At 43.2% G+C, this 20,206-nt stretch overlaps 1 protein-coding gene across 1 annotated transcript in view; it reads right to left on the reverse strand.

The window, feature by feature from the left end:
• LOC148541984 (beta-microseminoprotein-like) overlaps positions 1 to 19,724 on the reverse strand; it is a 49,319-nt gene extending 29,595 nt beyond the window's left edge. The window contains exon 1 of the mRNA XM_088475750.1: positions 19,667 to 19,724. Coding sequence (XP_088331876.1) covers positions 19,667 to 19,672 — 6 coding nt within the window. The 5' untranslated portion in view covers positions 19,673 to 19,724. The remainder of the gene's footprint in view (positions 1 to 19,666) is intronic.
• Between the last annotated feature and the right edge of the window lie 482 nt (positions 19,725 to 20,206).

Genomic DNA, 20,206 nt, shown 5'->3' on the forward strand with positions numbered 1-20,206 from the left:
CCAGGCACCAGCACCACCGCCAGATGCCCCCCGTCACAGCATCCTCACAGGTAACACCCGCCGACCACCATGCCGAGAAACCCTGGTCGTGACACAACCATACACAAGGAAGTTAACTCTGATTCACTGCAAGCTAAGTATGTACACAAAAAAACAAAACATGTGAAATACATCCATTTACCATGCAGTTTCAATACATAGATAATACATAAATAAACATAAATTCTTCTCTAATTATAAAACATCCTAATTTAAAAATGCTAATAAATACATATTCGACTTTCCTACACTCAAATATTTAACAAAAAACTGCACGAGGAAAGAAACTATTTAAATGCCTAGATGTCTTTACAGTCTGCGCTCTGTATCGCCTACCTGACGGTAACAATTGAAAGATACCATGACCAGGATGAGACAGATCTCCTACAATATTCCTAGCCCGCTTCCTGAACTCCAGCACAGGGGGGAATTCAGCCCCTATTATCCTCTCCACTGTCCTAACTACTATTTGAAGCCTGGCCCTTTTCTTGTTCAGTAGCTGAGCCAAACCACACAATAATCAAAGAGCATAACACAGACTCAATTATTGCTAAATATAATACAATCATCATTCAGCGGGACACTGAATTTTCTAAGCTGCTGCAAAAAATACAACCTCTACTGCACCTTCTTTACAATTACATTGATGTTGTACACCCACTTCAGATCTTTCGAGATTTTTGAACCCAAAAATTTAAAGGATTCAGTTACAACGTGATCGGCCATGGTAAGTGGAGACACTACGACCGAGTGCTTCCTAAATTCAACAATCATCGGACCCACCCGAACTTTGGGGATCCAAGGTAGATACGAGTTGACTCGAGTTTTCCCGCCTGACTCGGATCTGAAAACGAGGCAAAACATCATCATTCGCGATTTGACGCCATTTTTCATTCCGGCTGTGGAGAGTGAAGAGAGAGGGAGCTGGGAGCTGTGCTGTGCTGTTGTTATTGTCAATACTTAATACTTGTTACTGGCTGGCTGTTGTCTATAGAGGGGCTGGCTGGCTGGCTGGCTGTTGTCGTGTCCATAGGGGCTGGCTGGCTATCGTTGTCCTGCCAATAGGGGCTAGCTGGCTGTCATTGTCCTGTCCATAGGAGCTGGTTGTTGTACTTATCCTGTCCATAGGGACTGGCTGACTGTAGTGCTGTGTTGTCCAGGGGGTGCTCTTCACCCACCCCCAGTTTGAAAAAATAAATAAATATTAGTGTTAACTTAGCCACACTTCATCAGTGCAGGGGTGCTGTGCTGCTGTCTGTTAAGGGGCTGCTGCCTCTTTTCAGGGGTTCATGCCAGTGTTAAAAAAATAAATACATAAACACTTTTTTTATGTGGCGTGTTAGCCACACCTGTCATCGACATAGGTGCACAGGGGTGCTGTGCTGCTGTCTGTCGAGGTGCTGCTGCTCAAAAAATAAATAAACAATTTTTTTTGTGTGCGGGTCAGCCACAACTGGCTGTCAATGTCATCGGCGTAGCGGTGCAGGGGTGCTGTGCTGCTGTCTGTCAAGGGGCTGCATGAATATTGCAATGAAAACTTTTTTTTAAAGTTATTGGGTTACAAAAAGTTTTTTTTTTAATCTTAAACATAGTAGAAATGTTATCCTAACAGCTTATAAAGTTATATACTCTAAAAAACTAAAGCCTATATTTATTTACAAACCTATATAGAGTGGATGTCCTAAATTCTAAAACTGTTTGATTCAAAAACATAAATAAAAGCAAAGATTATAAGTCTAGTGTGTTATAGTGTGTTATTATGATGTTAGAATGTAGAAGGCCAAAAATTGGGTAGACCACACATGGCTGATTAATCAACTACGGTGACTGGATTAGTGTCATAAGGAAGAGGAGGCTGCAAACTGGGTGTCATGTTATGAATTGGCCATATGGGGTATGTTGCTGTTAAGGGTTCAGTCTGGTTATCAGTGGACACATTATTTATTATAGTTGTTGTTATTTGGGGTTGCCATCTTCTGAAGGGTGTTTACCAACAGACAGAGACTACCTATCAGCTCAGGCATAGACACTTCCTGAGGATCAGAGCTCTGTTCTCTGGAGGGAAGCCAAATAGGTGGGAGCCCCTGTTCCAACATCTGAAGCTCTTCTCTCTCCACATCATCTATTATAGATGAAAAAAATGTAATCGGGGACATCTAGCTCCTCTTTCTGTACCCTGCTCACCATTTTTGGACAGGAAGGATGGTTTGGAAGAAGAAGGCCTAGCAACAGATGGGGATGGTCATTATCAAGACCTGGTCCCCCCAGTGGGTGTAGTCTGGGAGGTATTGGTTGGCATGCAGGCAGCGAAATAACAAAGGCCTCCATATTGTCTGTGCTCACTATTCCGTATTTCAGTTTGCGATTTGGGTAGGAATAAAGTCGGCTACAGAACACAGAATCACTGGATGTCTTAGTGCATTCAGGCCAGATACGATCCATGAATTCCAAGACAGATTCTGGACAGATGAATCCTTTGCTTGTGATAATCTTTGGTAATTCCTGGCAAAGGTGGGTTTTATAGCCAGACACTTTGAAGGCTATAACTTAGAACTACTTTATAGAAAACATGTGGATGAAACCTTTCCACACTGCAGAACATGATGGAGAAATCCCTTGAAGTTCAGCACCTAGAGCATCTTTTTTCATGTTCTCTGAGGCCTCTCTTGACTGTGAAGAAAGATTCTCCACACTGTAGTCTTCCATTGTGACTTTTTAATGGTGATTTCAATGTTGTCCACTGGCTGAGATCCATCTCATCTGAGGGTTGGGTTTTCCCCATGCAAATGAGACAATTCACATCCAAAAGGTGACTCTTATGTTTAGCCACGGTGTCAGTCTCTCTTTTGTCAGAATTTGCACAATCTTGGTCTTGGGGGCACCATGATGAATCAGACAGAACCTCCAGGGTAAACATCTGATCTGGTGGTGTATCTATTTCTATTAAACATTTGTGTGTGAGTTTAGTCATCTGCCACTTGTGGTGGAGCTCTTTTTCTGCTTTCTAAATAATCTCCAGACACAACGTAAAACTTAAGCCTTAAAATGAAATGTTGCATTTAATGCTCTGTTTCACTTGTTCACATATCTAAGAAGTGGACAGTGGGAACCACGGCAATTTGAAGGCCACTAAATAACTCTGTTTTTTTTAATGTCCCTGTACAGGTTGGGGAATTCCTTTACAGAACAGAAGGTTTGCAAAGGATTATATAAGGCAGTTGTTTATCTATTTTTGTAAAGCACACTTCCTGTTCCTGGTCCCCTTTCTGGGATGAAAAAAATCCACTCCCAGCAAGCAGGCATGGCGCTCAAGAAAGAATTCCCAAGAAAGACACAATGTAAGACTTAAACCTTAAATCTGAAATGTTGTATTTAATGTTGCATTTAATTCCGCTTGTTCACATATCTGATATGGTTAAGTGGACAGTGGGAACAATGGCAGTTTGAAGGCCACTAACTAAATCTGTTTTTTTTAATGTCCCTGTACAGGTTGGAAAATGCCTTTACAGAAGGTTTGCAAAGGATCATTTAAGTCAATTGTTTTGTTTGGAAGCATGCTTCATGGTTCCCTTCTGGGATGAAAATCCTCTCCTAGCCACAGAAGCAGGCGCAGGATTCTCAAGAAAGACACAACATAAGGCCTTAAATCAAGGGTAGCCAACCTCAGTCCTCGAGAGCTCACGTTTTCCAGATGACCTAGCTGGTGCACAGGTGTATTCATTACTCACCAAAACATTTAGAAAGATCCACAGGTGGAGTTAATTATTATAGTTGTGATTCTGTGGGGAGACCTGGAAAACATGCACTTTTGGTAGCTCTCAAGAACCAGGGTTGGCTACCCCTGCCCTTAATTTATAGATCTTTTGCTTGTCCACATATCTGTGCTTGTGCTATATTTTTTTATATCCCTGTACAGGTTGGGAAATGCATTTATAGAAGGTTTGCAAAGGATTATTTAAGTCAGTTGTTTATTTTTTTTTTTGGAAACACTCTTCCTGGTCCCCTTCTGGGATAAGAAAATCAACTCCCAGCAGCAGCAGCCATGCTCAAGGATTCTTCTGTGGCAAAGACTGATGTAAATGTATCACATTTTTTTGTAAAAGCCTCCTCCCCTCCCCTTCTCCCTCATAAATTTTCTTTGGAATCAAAAAACTAAATTAAATTTACTACCAATCAACCCTTCCTGTCCCTGCCCTACCTTCAACTACATACATACTCCAACTCCCTCGGGCCTCTCTTGAATAATAAAAGTGTTTCCTGATGTGCCATGTTTGACGTTGAACTGCCATGTATTTGTGCCACCCACTGCTGCAGCTTAGCATAGTCAGCCAGCTATCTTGGTTCAAATTTTGGGCCTAAACTAGATGTAAAATATCAATATCGTGAGCTGTGAGGTGATCAAAATTGACTGGAAATGAGTGGAAATTAATGTTATTGAGGTTAATAATACTGTAGGAACAAGAAAAGGACAATTTTATGTGATTTTAGCTGTTTTTAAGATTTTTTTAAAAAAAATCCAGATCCAAAACCGAAAAAACAAAACACGGAGGTGAGGTTTTGGCAAAACCAATCCAGATCCAAAACCAAAACCAAAACACGGGGGTCAGTGCACATCTCCAGTTTTAAGTGAATTTAACTCAATCACTGATCAAACCGATAATCGTAGTGTCATCGGCAAATTTCAATATTTTCACTGATGGGTCACTAGAGATGCAGTCATTTGTGTACAAAGAGCAAGTAAGGGGGAAAGAACACAGCCCTGAGGTGACCCCATGCTGATCTTTCGTACACTTGAAGTAAACACACTGCCTCCTGTCCACCAAAAAATCTATGATTCATGTACAAGTAGATACTGAAGGGGCAAATGCAGGAATTTTAAAGGGGAGTTTCCAAACGGTTGATTTAAAAAAAAAACACACAAATACATATATATATATAAACAATTAAATATATTATATAAATAAATAAACATATATTTTATATATATATATATATTTATATATATATATATATATATATAGAGTAACCCCAGCAGCACATAAACAGAGAGAGTGGCTATCTTGGACTCCAGGCAGGAGGGTATTACAGCACGTAAACAACAAAGCAATTATATTTCCCATTCATTCCTTTCCCTGTCACATACAGCAGCAGAACACACTCTATCACACACAGCAGCAGCACATACACTGTCATACACAGCACCACACACACACCCTGTCACACACAGCAGCAGCATATACATTGTCATACACAGCAGCACACACACACAGCAGCAGCACATATACTGTCATACACAGCAGCATGCACACACACCCTATCACATACAGCAGCAGCACATACATTGTCATACATAGCAGCACACACACAGCAGCAGCAGCAGCACATATACTGTCATACACAGCAGCACACACCCTGTCACACACAGCAGCAGCACATACACTGTCATACACAGCAGCACACACACCCTGTCACACACAGCAGCAGCACACACACCCTGTCACACACAGCATGCAGCATACATACCCTGTCACATACCTCTCTGTACAAATGACTTACTTCCTGCATCCAAGCATTGACGAATCAGCTTGCCAGGCTGTACGGGACCCTGGAGCAGTGAAGGGTAAGGAACGCAGGCTGCCTGTGCTACTGCATCAGTCACAGGAACACACTGCACTTTTGAATTTGCTGCCTTAGCTGCCCTTGCTGCCTGTACACGCTGTCTGTCACTACGCTGGGGTGTCATTTTAGAACACCCCCTTTGGATGATGATGCCCAGGTGCAACCAATCATTAAACAGTGCCTATGACATCCAAGGTGAAGTGCACCTTCCGAGAGGTACTCCACTGCTTCCCCATAGAGAGGTGGCACAGTCGCAATTAGGGTGTCCACCTCTGCTCTGCTGTGCTCCTTCTTCTGGGTGCAGGGCTGCTGGGTGAGCCTTCTTCTCCCACGGTCCATCTAGGAGGACTGTAAAGCAGTGCCCAGGCAGCTTTGATCCTGGTGGGTGGCCTGCGGCTATTGCAGAGACAGAGACAAGGCTGTCTCCGTCTCTAAAAATTTGATCTGTTTTTAGTTTCTGGGTAATCAGAACCCCCCCGAGTGCGCTACTGCACTGGAACTCCCAAATCAACCAATTTAGTATACAATGTCCCTGGAATGATTGTATTAAACACCGAACTGAAGTCGATTGTATTAAACACCGAACTGAACAGGACCGTCACATAGGTACCTAGCAGACCAAGATGTTGTAAAATGTAGTGCATTCCCATATTGACTGCATCCTCCACCAATCTATTTTCCCAGTAGGCAAATTGCAAGAAGTCCAAGAGGGTAACTGCTGCCTTCAGATGGTTCAACACCAAGCGTTCAAATGTTTTCATGACCACAGACATTAATGCAATCGGTCTGTAGTCATTCAGGCCTGCAATAGTAGATTTCTTAGGTACCACAACAATTGTGGAGCACTTAAAGCAAGAAGGGACCACACACAATTCCAAATAGCTGTTTAAGATCTTTGTAAAAAAATGGGGGTAAACTGTTCAGCACAGGTTTTCAAAATGGAAGTAGATACACCGTCCAGACCAGGTAACTTCCTGGATCTCAACCCTCTGAACAGTTTAGCCACCTCCTCTTGTCTGACCTGCAACACAGGTGCAACCCTTTCTGGCCCAGGTAAGGAACTTGAAAGGTATTCCCTTAATGGGACAGTATGATCAGAACTGGTACACAGAACAGGATCAGACTTTTCAACCCTAGAGAAAAATTATTCAGTTCATCTGCCATTTTCTGTGTCATAACAGCGTCGGAGGGTGATTTGTTATCATAGATGAAGGTGGATGAAGGGAGATGATGGTGCCATAGACGGCTGCCTTGGTGCTGCGCTGCCTAGTATCGTGTGGACGGAATCGGTATCTAATGCCGGCGGCTGTTTAGCTGACGGATCAAAATCCCGACTGCAGCAGGTAAGTACCCTAACCCTCTCCTCTCCCTACCCTAACCCTAACCCTCCCTTAGTGGTGCCTAACCCTAACCTCCCCCCTAGTGCCTAACCCTAACCTCCCCATTTTAGTGCCAAAATCTAACCCTCCCTCCCCGCACAATAAACCTAACCCTCCAAGGGGGTGCCTAACCCTAACCTCCCCCCATTAGTGCCTAAAGCTAACCCTACATCCCAGCACCCTAAACCTAACCCTCCCAGGGGGGGAGCCTAACCCTAACCCTCCCTAGTGGTGCTTAACCCTAACCCCCATCCCCTACCCTAACCCTCCGGGGGGGTCTGACCCTAAGTCCCCCTCGGGGTCCCTAAACCTAATCCTTCCCCCCCACAACTAAATGGTAAGACACCCGGCTTACCTTCATTTGGTATGCCAGGTGTCGGGAATTTGTAGTGGGGCTAATGATAGGTGTCGGGATTTTGACGCCTATCTTTAGTCACATGTTGGGATGTCAGTGTCGGGATTTTGTCGGGCGGAATAGCTCCCGCCGGTATCCTGACTGCATCCCGTGTGAACATATAAGCACAATTGACTTACTTTAATGTTTGCTGAATTTCTCAATAAGAAACTTTTGGCCCACAGGTGCCATGGAAAAAATGGTACTGTGATTCGAAAAAGTTTGGGAACCACTGACATAATTATTATTATTATCATTTATTTATATGGCACCAAAAGTGTTCCACAGCGCCTTACAAAGTACATAAACAAATTGTAGACAAGTGACTTACAGAACAATACAATACAGGACATGGATACTATATATTGCTACATTAGCGACCATATCACCAAGATAAGTAACAGAGCATAAGCAACCAAGTGTTAGGTGCCCTAGTGGTGAGTAAGAAGTAAATTACACTATAATAAGGAGAAGCACAAGAGGGTAGATGGCCCTGCTCGTGAGAGCTTACATTCTAAAAAGGTGGGGGAAGACAAACTGGGTTGACACAGATGGGGTAAATGGGGAGGAAGGAGCATGTAGCTAGGAGTTAGAATGATAGCTGGAAGGCTTTGATGAAGTACTGGCTCTTGAAGGATTGCAAAGAGGTGGAGAGTCTGATGGGGAGTGGGAGAGAGTTCCAGAGGTGGGGAGCAGTGCGGGCAAAATCTTGGAGGTGGGAGTGGGAGGAAGTAATCAGCTGGCATGAAAGGCAGTGTTCATTAGTTGAATGAAGAGGGCAGAGAGGAGCGTGAAGGGAGATGAGATCAGAGATGTATATGGGAGAAGATTGGGTGAGGGCTTTGTGAGCGAGCGTGAGAACCTTAAATTGGGTTCTAAAAGGGAAGGGGAGCCAGTGGAGTGCTTGTAGTAGAGGGGAGGCAGATGTAGAGCATTTGGAGAGGAAGATAAGCCGTGCAGCAGCATTAAGGATAGACTGGAGAGGAGAGAGATGGGATTTGGGGAGGCCAGATAGGAGGATGTTACAATAGTCCAATCTGGAGATGATCAGTGAGTGTATGAGTGTTTTAGTAGCATCCTGGGTGAGATAGGGTCTGATCTTAGAAATATTTTTGAGATGGAAACGACAGGACTGTGAAAGGTTCTGGATATGTGGTTTGAAGGAGAGGGATGAGTCCAGGATAACTCCAAGACAGCGCACTTTGGGACTAGATGAGATAGTTATTCCATCAATTGATAAAGAAATAGTGGGAAGTGAGGTGATGTGGGAGGGTGGGAAGATGATCAGCTCTGTCTTAGACATATTAAGTTTAAGAAATTGCTGGGACATCCAAGAAGAGATAGCAGAGAGACAGTTGGAGATATGTCAGAAGAGAGGGGGAGAGATCAGGGGAGGAAAGGTAGATTTGAGTATCATCAGCATAGAGATGATAATGGAGGTCAAAAGAGCTGATGAGTTCACCTAGAGAGGAAGTATAGAGGGAGAATAGAACAGAACCTTGGGGAACACTTACTGTAAGAGGCTGTGGGGGGGAAATGAGTCATGAGAGGAAACTGAGAAAGATTGGTCAGAAAGGTAGGATGACAGACAGGAGAGGGCAGTTTCACATAGACCAAGGGAGTGAAGGATATTCAGCAGGAGAGGTTGGTCCACAGTGTCAAAAGCAGCAGATAGATCAAGGAGAATGAGAAGAGAGTAGTGGCCTTGGGATTTGGCAGCAAGGAGGTCGTTGCTGACTTTTGTGAGGGCAGTTTCAGTGGAGTGGAGAGAATGGAAGCCAGACTGAAAAGGGTCAAGGAGGGAGTGGGAGGAAAGAAAATTGGTAAGGCGGTTGTAGACAATCCACTCAAGCAGTTTGGAGGCAAAGGGGAGGAGAGAGATGGGTCGGTAGTTAGAAAGAAGGTTAGGATCAAGGGTAGATTTTTTAAGAAAGGGGGAGACAAGGACATGCTTGAATGCAGAAGGAACCGTGCCTGATGAGAGGGAGAGGTTAATGAGGTGGGCAAGATGGGAGCAGGCAGAGAGAGAGAGGAAGCGGAGGAGGCTGGAGCGGATAGGATCAAGGGGGGAGGTGGAAGGGGGGGAGGACCGGATGAGGGCCATGACTTCCTCTCCAGATACAGGGGAGAAGGATTTTAGAGTTGGTAAAGTTGATGGGGAGGGGTGATTTGGGAAAGGAGGAGGTGGAGAGCTGGGGGACTGGTTGAATATGATGTCCTGACGTATGGAATCAATTTTAGATGTAAAGTAGGTAGCAAAGTCAAGGGCAGTGAGAAAGGAGGGGAGACGAGGAGGGGGTGGGCGAAGGAGGGAGTTGAAAGTGGTGAAGAGACGCTGGGGATCAGAGGACTGAGAGGAGATGAGGTTCTTAAAGTATGACTGTTTAGAGAGGGAGAGCGCAGCACTATAAGATGAGAGTATAAATTTGAAAAGGAGAAAATCTGTCTTAGAGTGTGATCTTCTCCACTGTCGCTCGGCAGTTCGAGAACATTTTTGCAGGTATCTGGTGCATTTGGAATGCCAGGGTTGAGGAGTAGATCTGCGAGTGTGAGTAGTGATCGCCGGAGCAACAGAGTCCAGAGCAAAAGTAAGGGAGACATTGTATAGGGAAGTGGCTTTTTCAGGGCAGGAGAGAGAGGATAGGGGAGAGAAGTGAGTCAAGCAGGGAAGAAAAGGAACCTGTGTCGATAGCGTCAATGTTACGCTTAGTAATGGAGGCTTTTGGAGGTAGAGGAGGGGAAGGAGAGAGGGACAGGTTAAAAGAGAGAAGGTGATGGTCAGAGAGGGGGAATGGGGAATTGAGGTGGTCAGAAATATCACAATGGTGAGTGAAGACCAGATCAAGCACATGGCCACTCACATGGGAGGGTGAAGAGGTCCATTGGGAGAGACGATGTGAGGGAGAGGAGTTTGGAGGCAGAGGATTCTGTGGCGATATCAATTGGAATATTGAAGTCACCTAGGATAATGGAGGGAAGGTCTGAGGAGAGAAAGTGAGGGAGCCAGGAAGCAAAGTTGTCAAGGAACTTGGAGAGATTAATAAAACTTAATAACTTGAAGATTTAAACCCTGGCAATGCTGGCTACAGCACTTTAGCTAGTAATATAACTAAAATCTCTCTTCACATTTGCCTTATAAAATGGTAACTTATCTGCTCTTTTTAATTATAAAAGTTTTATTTATCAGAAATGTGGTAATTGCGTAGATAATGAGGCTGATGCAGAGTTGGGGGGCAAAGCAAACGAGTAACTTGCACCTCGACAAACCATGTTGCAATACAAGGGGTGCAAATACGGGATGTAGTCAGAATCCCTGTCGGCGGGATGCCAACAGCCGAAATACTGGCGCCAAAATCCCGACAGCTTCGGGATCCCGGCACCAGAATCTTGACCTCTGGTATCCCGAAGGTAAGTATTGGGCATTAGGGGGAGGTTATGGTTAGGCATTAGGGAGGGTTGGGGTTAGGCACTAGGGGAGAGGGTTAGGTTTAGGATGTGGGTAGAGGGAGGTTAGGTTTAGTCACTAGGGAGGGAGTGTTCGGCTTACGGTGCAGTGAGGGGGAGGTTAGGTTTAAGCACTAGGGGGGAGGTTAGGGTTAGGCACGGTTAGAGAAGGGTAGGGGTAAAAGTTACTTATATTGGAAAGGTTCCTTGACTGCACACCTTGAGTATATATAATGGGAGGTGCTACCTGATGAGACTAATTGCAGGCACAGAAACATACAAATCTCAGGTGCACAACTCCAAATTACTAATAATATATAAATGCAATAAAATTTTGCAATCAATAGAGGTTTTTAGCATAATCATGGCCAAGGTTATGGGCCTACCCACCATATCCAGGTAACCTCTTTAGGGTAGGTCCCTAACATACTAGGGTTCAAATCCAGAGTGCAGGACACCCCCAAACTAGCACAGCTAAGCTGCCCCAGGGCACCGCCATAGTAAGAAAAGTGCAGTGTAAAAGAGATAGTTAAGAGCAGCCATCCTGACTCCTCCTCTTACCTGTCCTGGCACCTCCCCTTTTTGGTCCCAATTCCTCCCCTTTACAGATGTGCTGTTTGTTTGTTTGGTGGTCACATGGTTTATTCAAATTTCTATATTTCTTATTCCTTTTTGTTACACTCACAGAGAAGAAGCTGATATATATGATATTTATGGTTATGTAGCCACTGTAGACAGGGTGTATCTTTTACATCCCGTCCCTTCTGGCCATGCATACAGGGAGTTTATTAATGCTGTATGCATGGTTACCTACACCAGGGACAGCTGTCCTGATAATAGCTCTCCCATGCACTGTTATAACTTCCGGGTTTTATAACTGTCCATTACCATATGCTCCAAGGATTTCTGCAGAGTGGACCCCTTACGCTTCTATAGGCAACGATATCTATCGATGGCATTGCCCATCGCACTCAAGCTCCAGAAAGTTTTGCTTTCTGGAGCTTGATGCATAAGGGCACATCGCAGCCACATAGAATTCTATGGCCACACGTCTGCAGCATATACAGTAGTACAGTATCCCCGACATCTGCTGCGGGCTATTTTTAGTACATGAGCAATCATATATATGGTGGAAAACCTCAGAAAACTGCAGTTTTTGGAGGTTTGACCACATTTTGCTGCTTAAAACATCCTGTCCTGTGTGTACACGTACAATGCAAAGTGTGCTAGATGCATCTATAGTCTATACAAAGTCACAGTCTATAGGGAGAAATGATGAGAGCAAGCTGCCTGGCACTGGCACACTGCAGGGCACCCTGCCCTTCGTATCCATGTGTGGTACCCTAAAATCTGGGGTACCACTGTTTATTTACAAGGCTAAGCTGAGGCACAGAGCAGCTCTGTCAATGAAACATGGCTTCTGTGAACTTTCAGTGTTCTCTTCAGTCAGCCTGTGTCAGCTACATCAGTCACAGGGGAGAAGACTTTAATAAGGGCCCCAGCAGCTTCTTGTGTCCCTGCTGATTGAGGGACATGTAGGGCTGAAGTCTGAATAGGGTCCCTTGCTTCCTGGGGAAGTGGGACTATAGGAAGTAGTCTGCTAGTGGAGGTGGTGCTGAGTTGGGTGAATACAATCAGCATCCCAGTGTAAAGTACACAGATGGGAGAGAGTTGTGCAGCAGCATCAGCCATGTAGCCCAGGGAAGGGCTTGTTTGAGCCGGCAGGGGACTTGGAGGATGGCACCTACTGTGTTCCAGCAGCTGTAGACCGGGAATTCAGGGATCAGTAGTGGGTGCAGTCTGCAGGGATGATGTCTGGCAGATTATACAAGGGCCTGGGTCTGGAGAACAACCAGAGAATCAACTGTGGAGCATATTGTCTAAACCCCCTCTATGGGTGGTGGACACTACTAGTTCCTGCATGTTCTGTTCTGACTGTCAGGGAGCCGCAGCTGGAGAAGACCTAGACAGGATGGCCCCTTGCAGAGTACCCCATTCACCAGGGAATTTAGTGCTGCGAGGATGAAGGACATAGGCTATTGTGGTCGGTGAGATCAACTGTGAAACCCCTTCTTTAGTTGTAGTGGGAGAAGGAGAGTACATTTACCTTTTAGTGGGGCCCCTACTCAGTGTTGGCTGCCCCGGAAGGTGGGACATCTGCTGCCAAGTGCTCTTGCCTCTAAGGATGCTAATGCTTCCAAGTATGTTTGCCCTTGTATGTTGAAGTTCCCAAGGATACCTGTAGGAGAATGCTACCTGCCCTCTATAGACTGAATGCTTTGCCCTCCCTATGCTGTTTTTAAAAGGAAGGCTACTTGTCACTCTGAGCGAAAAGCCTGTGCTTGTAAGAAATTACTATCTGCTGTTTATAGTATAAATTATGTTTTCCTGCTTAAAGTTAATGGTGAATTTTCCTGTGATGTCAGCAAAAGGACCGCTGGTTGGTTTTATCCACCATAAATTGCATGTTATGCTCCCGTCTGCTACTGAACTTGCATAGGATGCCTCAAAAGGACTGCTAGTTATTTTATTTGCAGCACACTTTACAAAAGTGAAGATGTTGCCCATAGCAACCAATCAGATTCTAGTTATCATTTTTAGAAGGTACTAGATAAATGATAAGTAGAACCTGATTGGTTGCTATGGGCAACAACTCCACTTTTGTAAACCCGCACTTTAGTAAATATACCCCTAAATGTCTATGATAAAATTTCCTATTGGACTTTCACATAAGGCTAAATCTCACCACAATGCTCCCAAAGAAAGGATAGCTTCTGTTTTGAATTTATTGCTATTCACTGTGCTATTTACTTACACTGAGGTTTAAGGAACTGTTATCTGATTTTGTTAGTGTATGTTCTTTCCAGCCAGCTGACATCTGCTATGCAATGCATGCAAAGTTAGGGTGCATACACACCGGGATGATATCGGCACAATTTGGCGTATCGGCGCAACAAATCGTGTATATTGCCTAGTGTGTATGCACTATTGCGCGCTCCCGCTGGTCACATGCGTTATCGTGTGATTGGATGTGCTGCACAGCCAATCACATGATATCGCATGCGGCGCCATACATATTAATGAAGGATGGAACAAGTAATCGTACTGTCGTTCATTAAATCGTGCAGTGTGTACCGGCAATCATGCAATGTCCAGGGTGAAGGGAAATCACCCTGGACATCGGCACGATTGCCGGTCGTTTAGGTGTGTGCCCACCCTTAAGGTATATGCTCATATCTGTTAACCCTGGGATGTGTGCTGGTGGCAAACTGTGGTCAGTACCCTGAACTTGGTGGACTGTGCTAGGTCAATCTAAATTTGCTGTTACGTTAATGCGTCTAATCACGGTAAGGTGTAGCTTTACTGCTCCACCAGTAGCATTCTAACGTAGAGTGCATGTAATGAGTATTGATTGCTGGTTTGAGATGATTTAGTGGTAATGCTTAAATGGGGAATTCAGAAAAAAAGAGGGTTCCCCAGAAACGTTATTTAACCTGAACTGGTGCTAGCAGAAAGATGACATTGTTATTAACAAAGAATGGGGAAATAATTAGTAAATTGGTTAACTTCCAGGATATACAGTATTTTTGCATCGCGGTGGTCAAGATAAATCTGTGTGCATCAAAGAGGAAAATTATTTGTCACCTGCTTCTACTTGTTGGGATCAGGCACCTTTTATTATGTTCGAAAACACAAAAGAAAAAAGTATTCCTATATTGGGGCACTCGCAAAACAAATAAATGTTATGATGAATTTCATAATATTTATAAATCCACTAACAGCAATACAATAGCACTGATTAATCTAAAATATAAACTTTAATAGGTCCTTAAAATGAATTAGCGAGATATTATGTTTAAATTTATATTTTATAGTAAACACAAAACATATATTATAAAAATTATTTTTGTGTCATTCACAATTTCACATCTACTCTCATTTGTTAACTAATAACATTGTCATGTTATTCATAACTCACGGGTGTCTGTAGACCAGGGACATATGTTGCCAATTTAATTTCTATATGCAGATAATATACATCAAGGATTTATTGAGAGGCTCACCAAATACCGATAGCCCTTATTAATTGTATTGTAAATCTCACCACCAAAAGCACATAATCGGGATATTTATTTATCCATCAGTTATCATCTCTCACTTGATAGCTTGTACACACATACCACATGCAGTGTTAATATGAACAATTATGGGGAATTGCTTTATATCCCAAAAGTAGATAATAAATCCAAATCACTTAAAAAATATCCATTACATGTACCAACCAAATTAGATTCTGGTATATGTGATTACTGGTTGAGTCCTCAATTAGTTGTTCATATTATACCCCTTTTACACCAGAGCAAAAACCTGGGTTTTTGCTGGGTCTACCCGGGTCCCAGCTCAGTGTAAAAGGGTCCCTGAAAAATAACCCAGGTCAAGTGACCCAGCAATCCAACCGAGGTAGCTACCAGGGTTGGACCCAGGATGGACCTGGATAATGGTGCAGTGTAAACGGTTCAACCCGGGTTATCTGACCTGGGTCATGCCTAAAATGAGCTGATAGGTGGTTGTGGGCCATTCACCTCCCACTTTTTATGACCTCACAGGTTTAGCAGGGCAGACCTGAGTTCAGTGTGAACAGGGCTGACCTGGGAGTAACCCAGATCCCAAGCTGCAGTGTAAATGGGTCTGACCTGGGTCTGACCAGGGTTGGAACCATGTCCAAAAACCCAGGTCGGACCTGGGTTTTTGGTGGAAAAGAGGTATTAGACACAGTGTTTGCTGCTATACAAGCCAGCATCAGTAAATGTGTTTATAATACACAGAGCACTGTGACACATATTAGATACACTTCTAAGAAGTGGTAGGTGTACATAAATTCTTAGACAACAATTGCTGATAGAAATGATTAGACGCTGATGGATTTGATACGATAGATGTCTCAGCAGCACAGCGTTTCTGGGTACAGAAATACACTGATAAATAATGCTGAATGCCCCTGTGAACCTAATAATAATGGTTCTCCTCTATAGTGCGTAGATAAGCTAATTAGTGTATTTGCAAAAATAGACTATATTACGTGCTTAACTGGGCAATTATTGTTAATCTCTCATAATGGGTGGAGGACTAAATCCAATACAGAAAGGCACTACTGATAGTATAATGGATACTGATTGCACTAATCATCCATGTCCATTAAATAAATAATAACCTAGGCAGACTAGCATCATTTGCTGTACAGACTTGGTTATGTAGTGTGCCTACTACTGAAATATGATTGTAGGCACTGAATAATGTTCTTCTCATAAATATTCAATTATCAAGAGAACTAAACATATCAGTATAGGTATTGAGCCTATCTCTAGATGGTTATGCAGGCATAACTGGTGCACCAGCCATATAATAATTATGTTGCTAAGTTTATTGACACATTGTAACAATTGTCCACGTTAATGTGCATAGCCTATGTTGGAGCCCAGAGTTCTGCTCTCTAAGTGCCAGCGTCTAACAGACACCCTTCATATACATATAGATTTTACATTGGTATGACACATATAAAAACAAACACATACATAGTACACACTATGCAGCGTGCACCACGTGTCTCCTGACGTGCATTTCGCTAGTATGCTTAATCATAGGAACAACCCGTCCATCAGGCTGTAGGAAAACTATATCCTCATCGCTGTCCAATCAGCATTATCCTAAGTATATTGGCAGGACTCTCCACCAATCAGCTATGTCTATCAGCGCTCCTATTGGTTAAAGCTTCAGTTAATGAAGTGGAACTATGCAGAAATGATTGAAAGGATTTCCAGCCTATCGGCTGCAACTCTCTGTGTTCTCATTGGTTAGAATCGCATTTAGTATAATGTAATGTAGTAATGGTGCGTACACACTGGGCAATTAAAGTGGACGACTGAACGATAACGATATCGTTATCGTTCAGTCGTCCACTTTATCGTTCATTTTTAACACAAAAAAGATGAACGATGACGACGACGCGCGTTCCCGCGGGTCGTTCGTCATCATCGTTCATCGCGCTGACATGCAGGCCAACCTGACGACCTCGTCAGGTTGCTGCATGTCAGGGAATGGGTGAGAGAGCCCGGGCTGAACGATATCGCTAATGATATCATTCAGCGGCTGTGTTCAATGTCATGAACGACATTGAGCACAGCCTGCCGGAGACACACTAGACGATATCGCTCAGGGAGCATATCGTCTAGTGTGTATGCACCTTAAGAGTAAGTCGGGATCGTCAGGTATATAACGAACACTCAGTAGTTAACCCCTTCTATCCCTGCACTTAAATAATAGTGTGATACCAGTAATTAATATATTGGCAATACTTGGAATATTAATCTATCCTGTAAATAGATTGATTGTTCTAAACACCATAATAATTAGGTAAATAGTATTGTAGTATAAAAATAGTAAATATCATATTAATCTTTATTGATCTCCTAATATAAATAGTAACGGCAGCAATATTTGGATAACACAGTAGTACTTTAGGCAGTGACTTATATTAACATGACATAATCTACTAACACAGCATCCCTATCTATAACACATATATTATCATCATCATCATATATATTCCTGGGTGCACCTCCCAATTGTCATTGTATTAATATTAATTTTGATAGTGTCTGTGATAGGAAATGTAAGTAATTATTGTTATTCTTTGCGGAAGAGCTTCCCTTTTCACCTTTTATATTGTCTAAAGATAAGCAGATCACTTGTGATATTACTCATGTAACAATTCCAAATATTGGGCCTGATACAGAAATCTAATGACGCTAATGCCATCGCAGCTCAATCCCGTATGCAGCTACTGTGCAATAACATGCAAATGTCTCAGACACCGAGGAATGTATTGAGACGCCCACCTCCGGCATTGCAAATCCAAGCATCTGCGCACAGAGAAGCAGCATTGGTCACAGAGCATTCAATTATCCCAGTTCTGAGTAACCCTATGGCCAGGGGCATTTTAAAAGAGGAGGGGGCCCGTGCGCAGCCTCCGTTTGCGCCCCCTCCTCTCTGTCGGCGGCTTAGCTGCACTAAGTGATGTAGATTCTGGCTTCATGCCAGAATCTACTACGCATGCGTGGGTCTCTTTGAAAATGGCACCCGCGCCTACTTTCCCGGGACATCATATCTACGCATGCGCAGATCACAGGGAAAATGTCAGCCGCCATTTTCCCAGTGAGTGTTTGCTGCTCTGCAGCGCCGATCTGGTGCTGTGGAGCAGTACTTCGAGAATCAGTGGAGAGGTAAGTATAGTTACCTATAGGTGCAGGGTGTGCGGTGTGGGCCCCCCTGGACCCAGGGGCCTGTGTGCCCAGCACACCTTGCACCCATTATAAAGATGCCTGTGCCTATGGCTACTTAGAGTGGCAGCAGGAACTGAGACGCCAGAGACATTTTTATTGAGTATGGGATCACAGATGGAGGCTGTGACATGCCCCAATAACGGTCGCGACACGCATGCGTTTTTGCCGCCACTACCCGTTACCCCACCCAAACGCATACTGTCTGTCAATCACATTGCAAGTAAAAGCCTCTGCAAATGATTACGGTAATGTACCTGGACATATGCACAGTGAGACTTAGATGCATACATAGTTCACTAATAATCGCTCAACTGAGTAAATATCAGCAGTGCGTACATCGCTGAATCAGGCCCATTATTTGAGTGAAAATTCTTATAACTCATTAATACAAAAATATATATTTAAGAGATATTTAAGTGTGTAAATTATTTCACTTATCTGCAATGAAACTCCAAATACCATAGCAATTGGTGTCTGAGATCAAATTATTACTACTGTAGTATCACAGCCAGAGACACAGAATGAGACATTGTATTGTTTTATACTGAAATAAACAAGGAAACTGTGCCCTCTTCTTTGTACATTTCATGTATTTTACAGCAAATGTGTCTCACTTCACTGGTAGTCTCTCTGTTTTTTTTTTTAATTATTCATAAGCTGCATACACACGTAAAGATTTTCTGTCCAAACATCCAACTAGTTGATTGGTTAGAATGAAAATCTGGTAAGGTATGAAAGCAAATCACAATCAGCAATTTGCTCCCAAACGCCGGAAAATGGACAAAAACTGTTGTTTGAACAAATTGTTTAGATCAAACATTTAACAAACTTGTCTGAACGACCATTTTCATCTGTTTTCTGGCATTTAGGAGCAAATTGCTGATCATCAGTTACTCCCATACCTTACCAGATTTTCATTCCAACCAATCAACTAGTTGGATGGTTGGACAGAAAATCTTTACATATGTATGTAGCTTAAGGAATTTTCATGGAGCAGTGCTTATGTTAGTAATTCATGAACACTGTGTAGAGTGAATTAACTGCTAATGTTATCACTTGAACTGGGCACCATCATAATTGTAAATTTCTGCATCATTTCAAAAGTAATGACAGCCCAAATTCGGTGCCAGTTAAATCTAATGTAGTACCATACCTCTGCCCAAAGGCGTCTCCTAAATGTATCGCACTGTCCTGCTTTTTCTTCAAATGTTTATTGCAATGTCATCTATTTACTATCTAGATATAATACATAGACCTTACCCCTAGGAGGATATTTACTAAAGTGTAGGTTTACAAAAGTGAAGATGTTGCCCGTAGCAACCAATCAGATTTTACTTATCATTTATCTAGTACTGCTCTAACTACTTACTAGTTGCTACTGTAACATTGCATATGTAAAGATTTAATAACAAGTGAAATGTAACTGTCAGTACTTAGAAAGAAGAACTTACCATCATGGGAGGTTTTCTGCAGATATTGAATATCCGGAGCTTGGAATGTTATTTATACTCTGGTGAGATAAATATTGAGCAATAGCACTTTCTAAAGAAAGACAGATGTTTTGGTGATGTCACTGAAGCCTGCATGACCTGACCGTATCTTGTTATTGTTTTCATACCACTGAGATTTGTACATGTCCGACCATTCCTAGCATTCTGTGCTGGTTAAACTATTACTTTTCTTTTGAATAAATGTTGTCTGCGGGGTTGTTTTGTTTTAACTCTAAAGGTGCATACACACTAGGCGATTTACTGAGCGATTGCACGATTACGACATCATAATCGTGCAATCGCTCAGTAATCGTGCACAGATTGTGCACTATAATGACAGGAACAACCAGCGATGCGCGCTCCCGCTGGTCATTCCCGACATTGTCCGTCGCCTGAACATGTAGCCCAATCTGTCGATAACGACAGATTGGCCATGTTCTGAAATGATGGCGGGTGCCTACACTGAACGACTGATTGTTCAGTGTAGGCACTACAGGGGAT

This window comes from Taudactylus pleione, unplaced genomic scaffold (genome assembly GCF_031769625.1).
Source record: "Taudactylus pleione unplaced genomic scaffold, aTauple2 ptg000016l, whole genome shotgun sequence".
Taxonomy (NCBI): domain Eukaryota; kingdom Metazoa; phylum Chordata; class Amphibia; order Anura; family Myobatrachidae; genus Taudactylus; species Taudactylus pleione.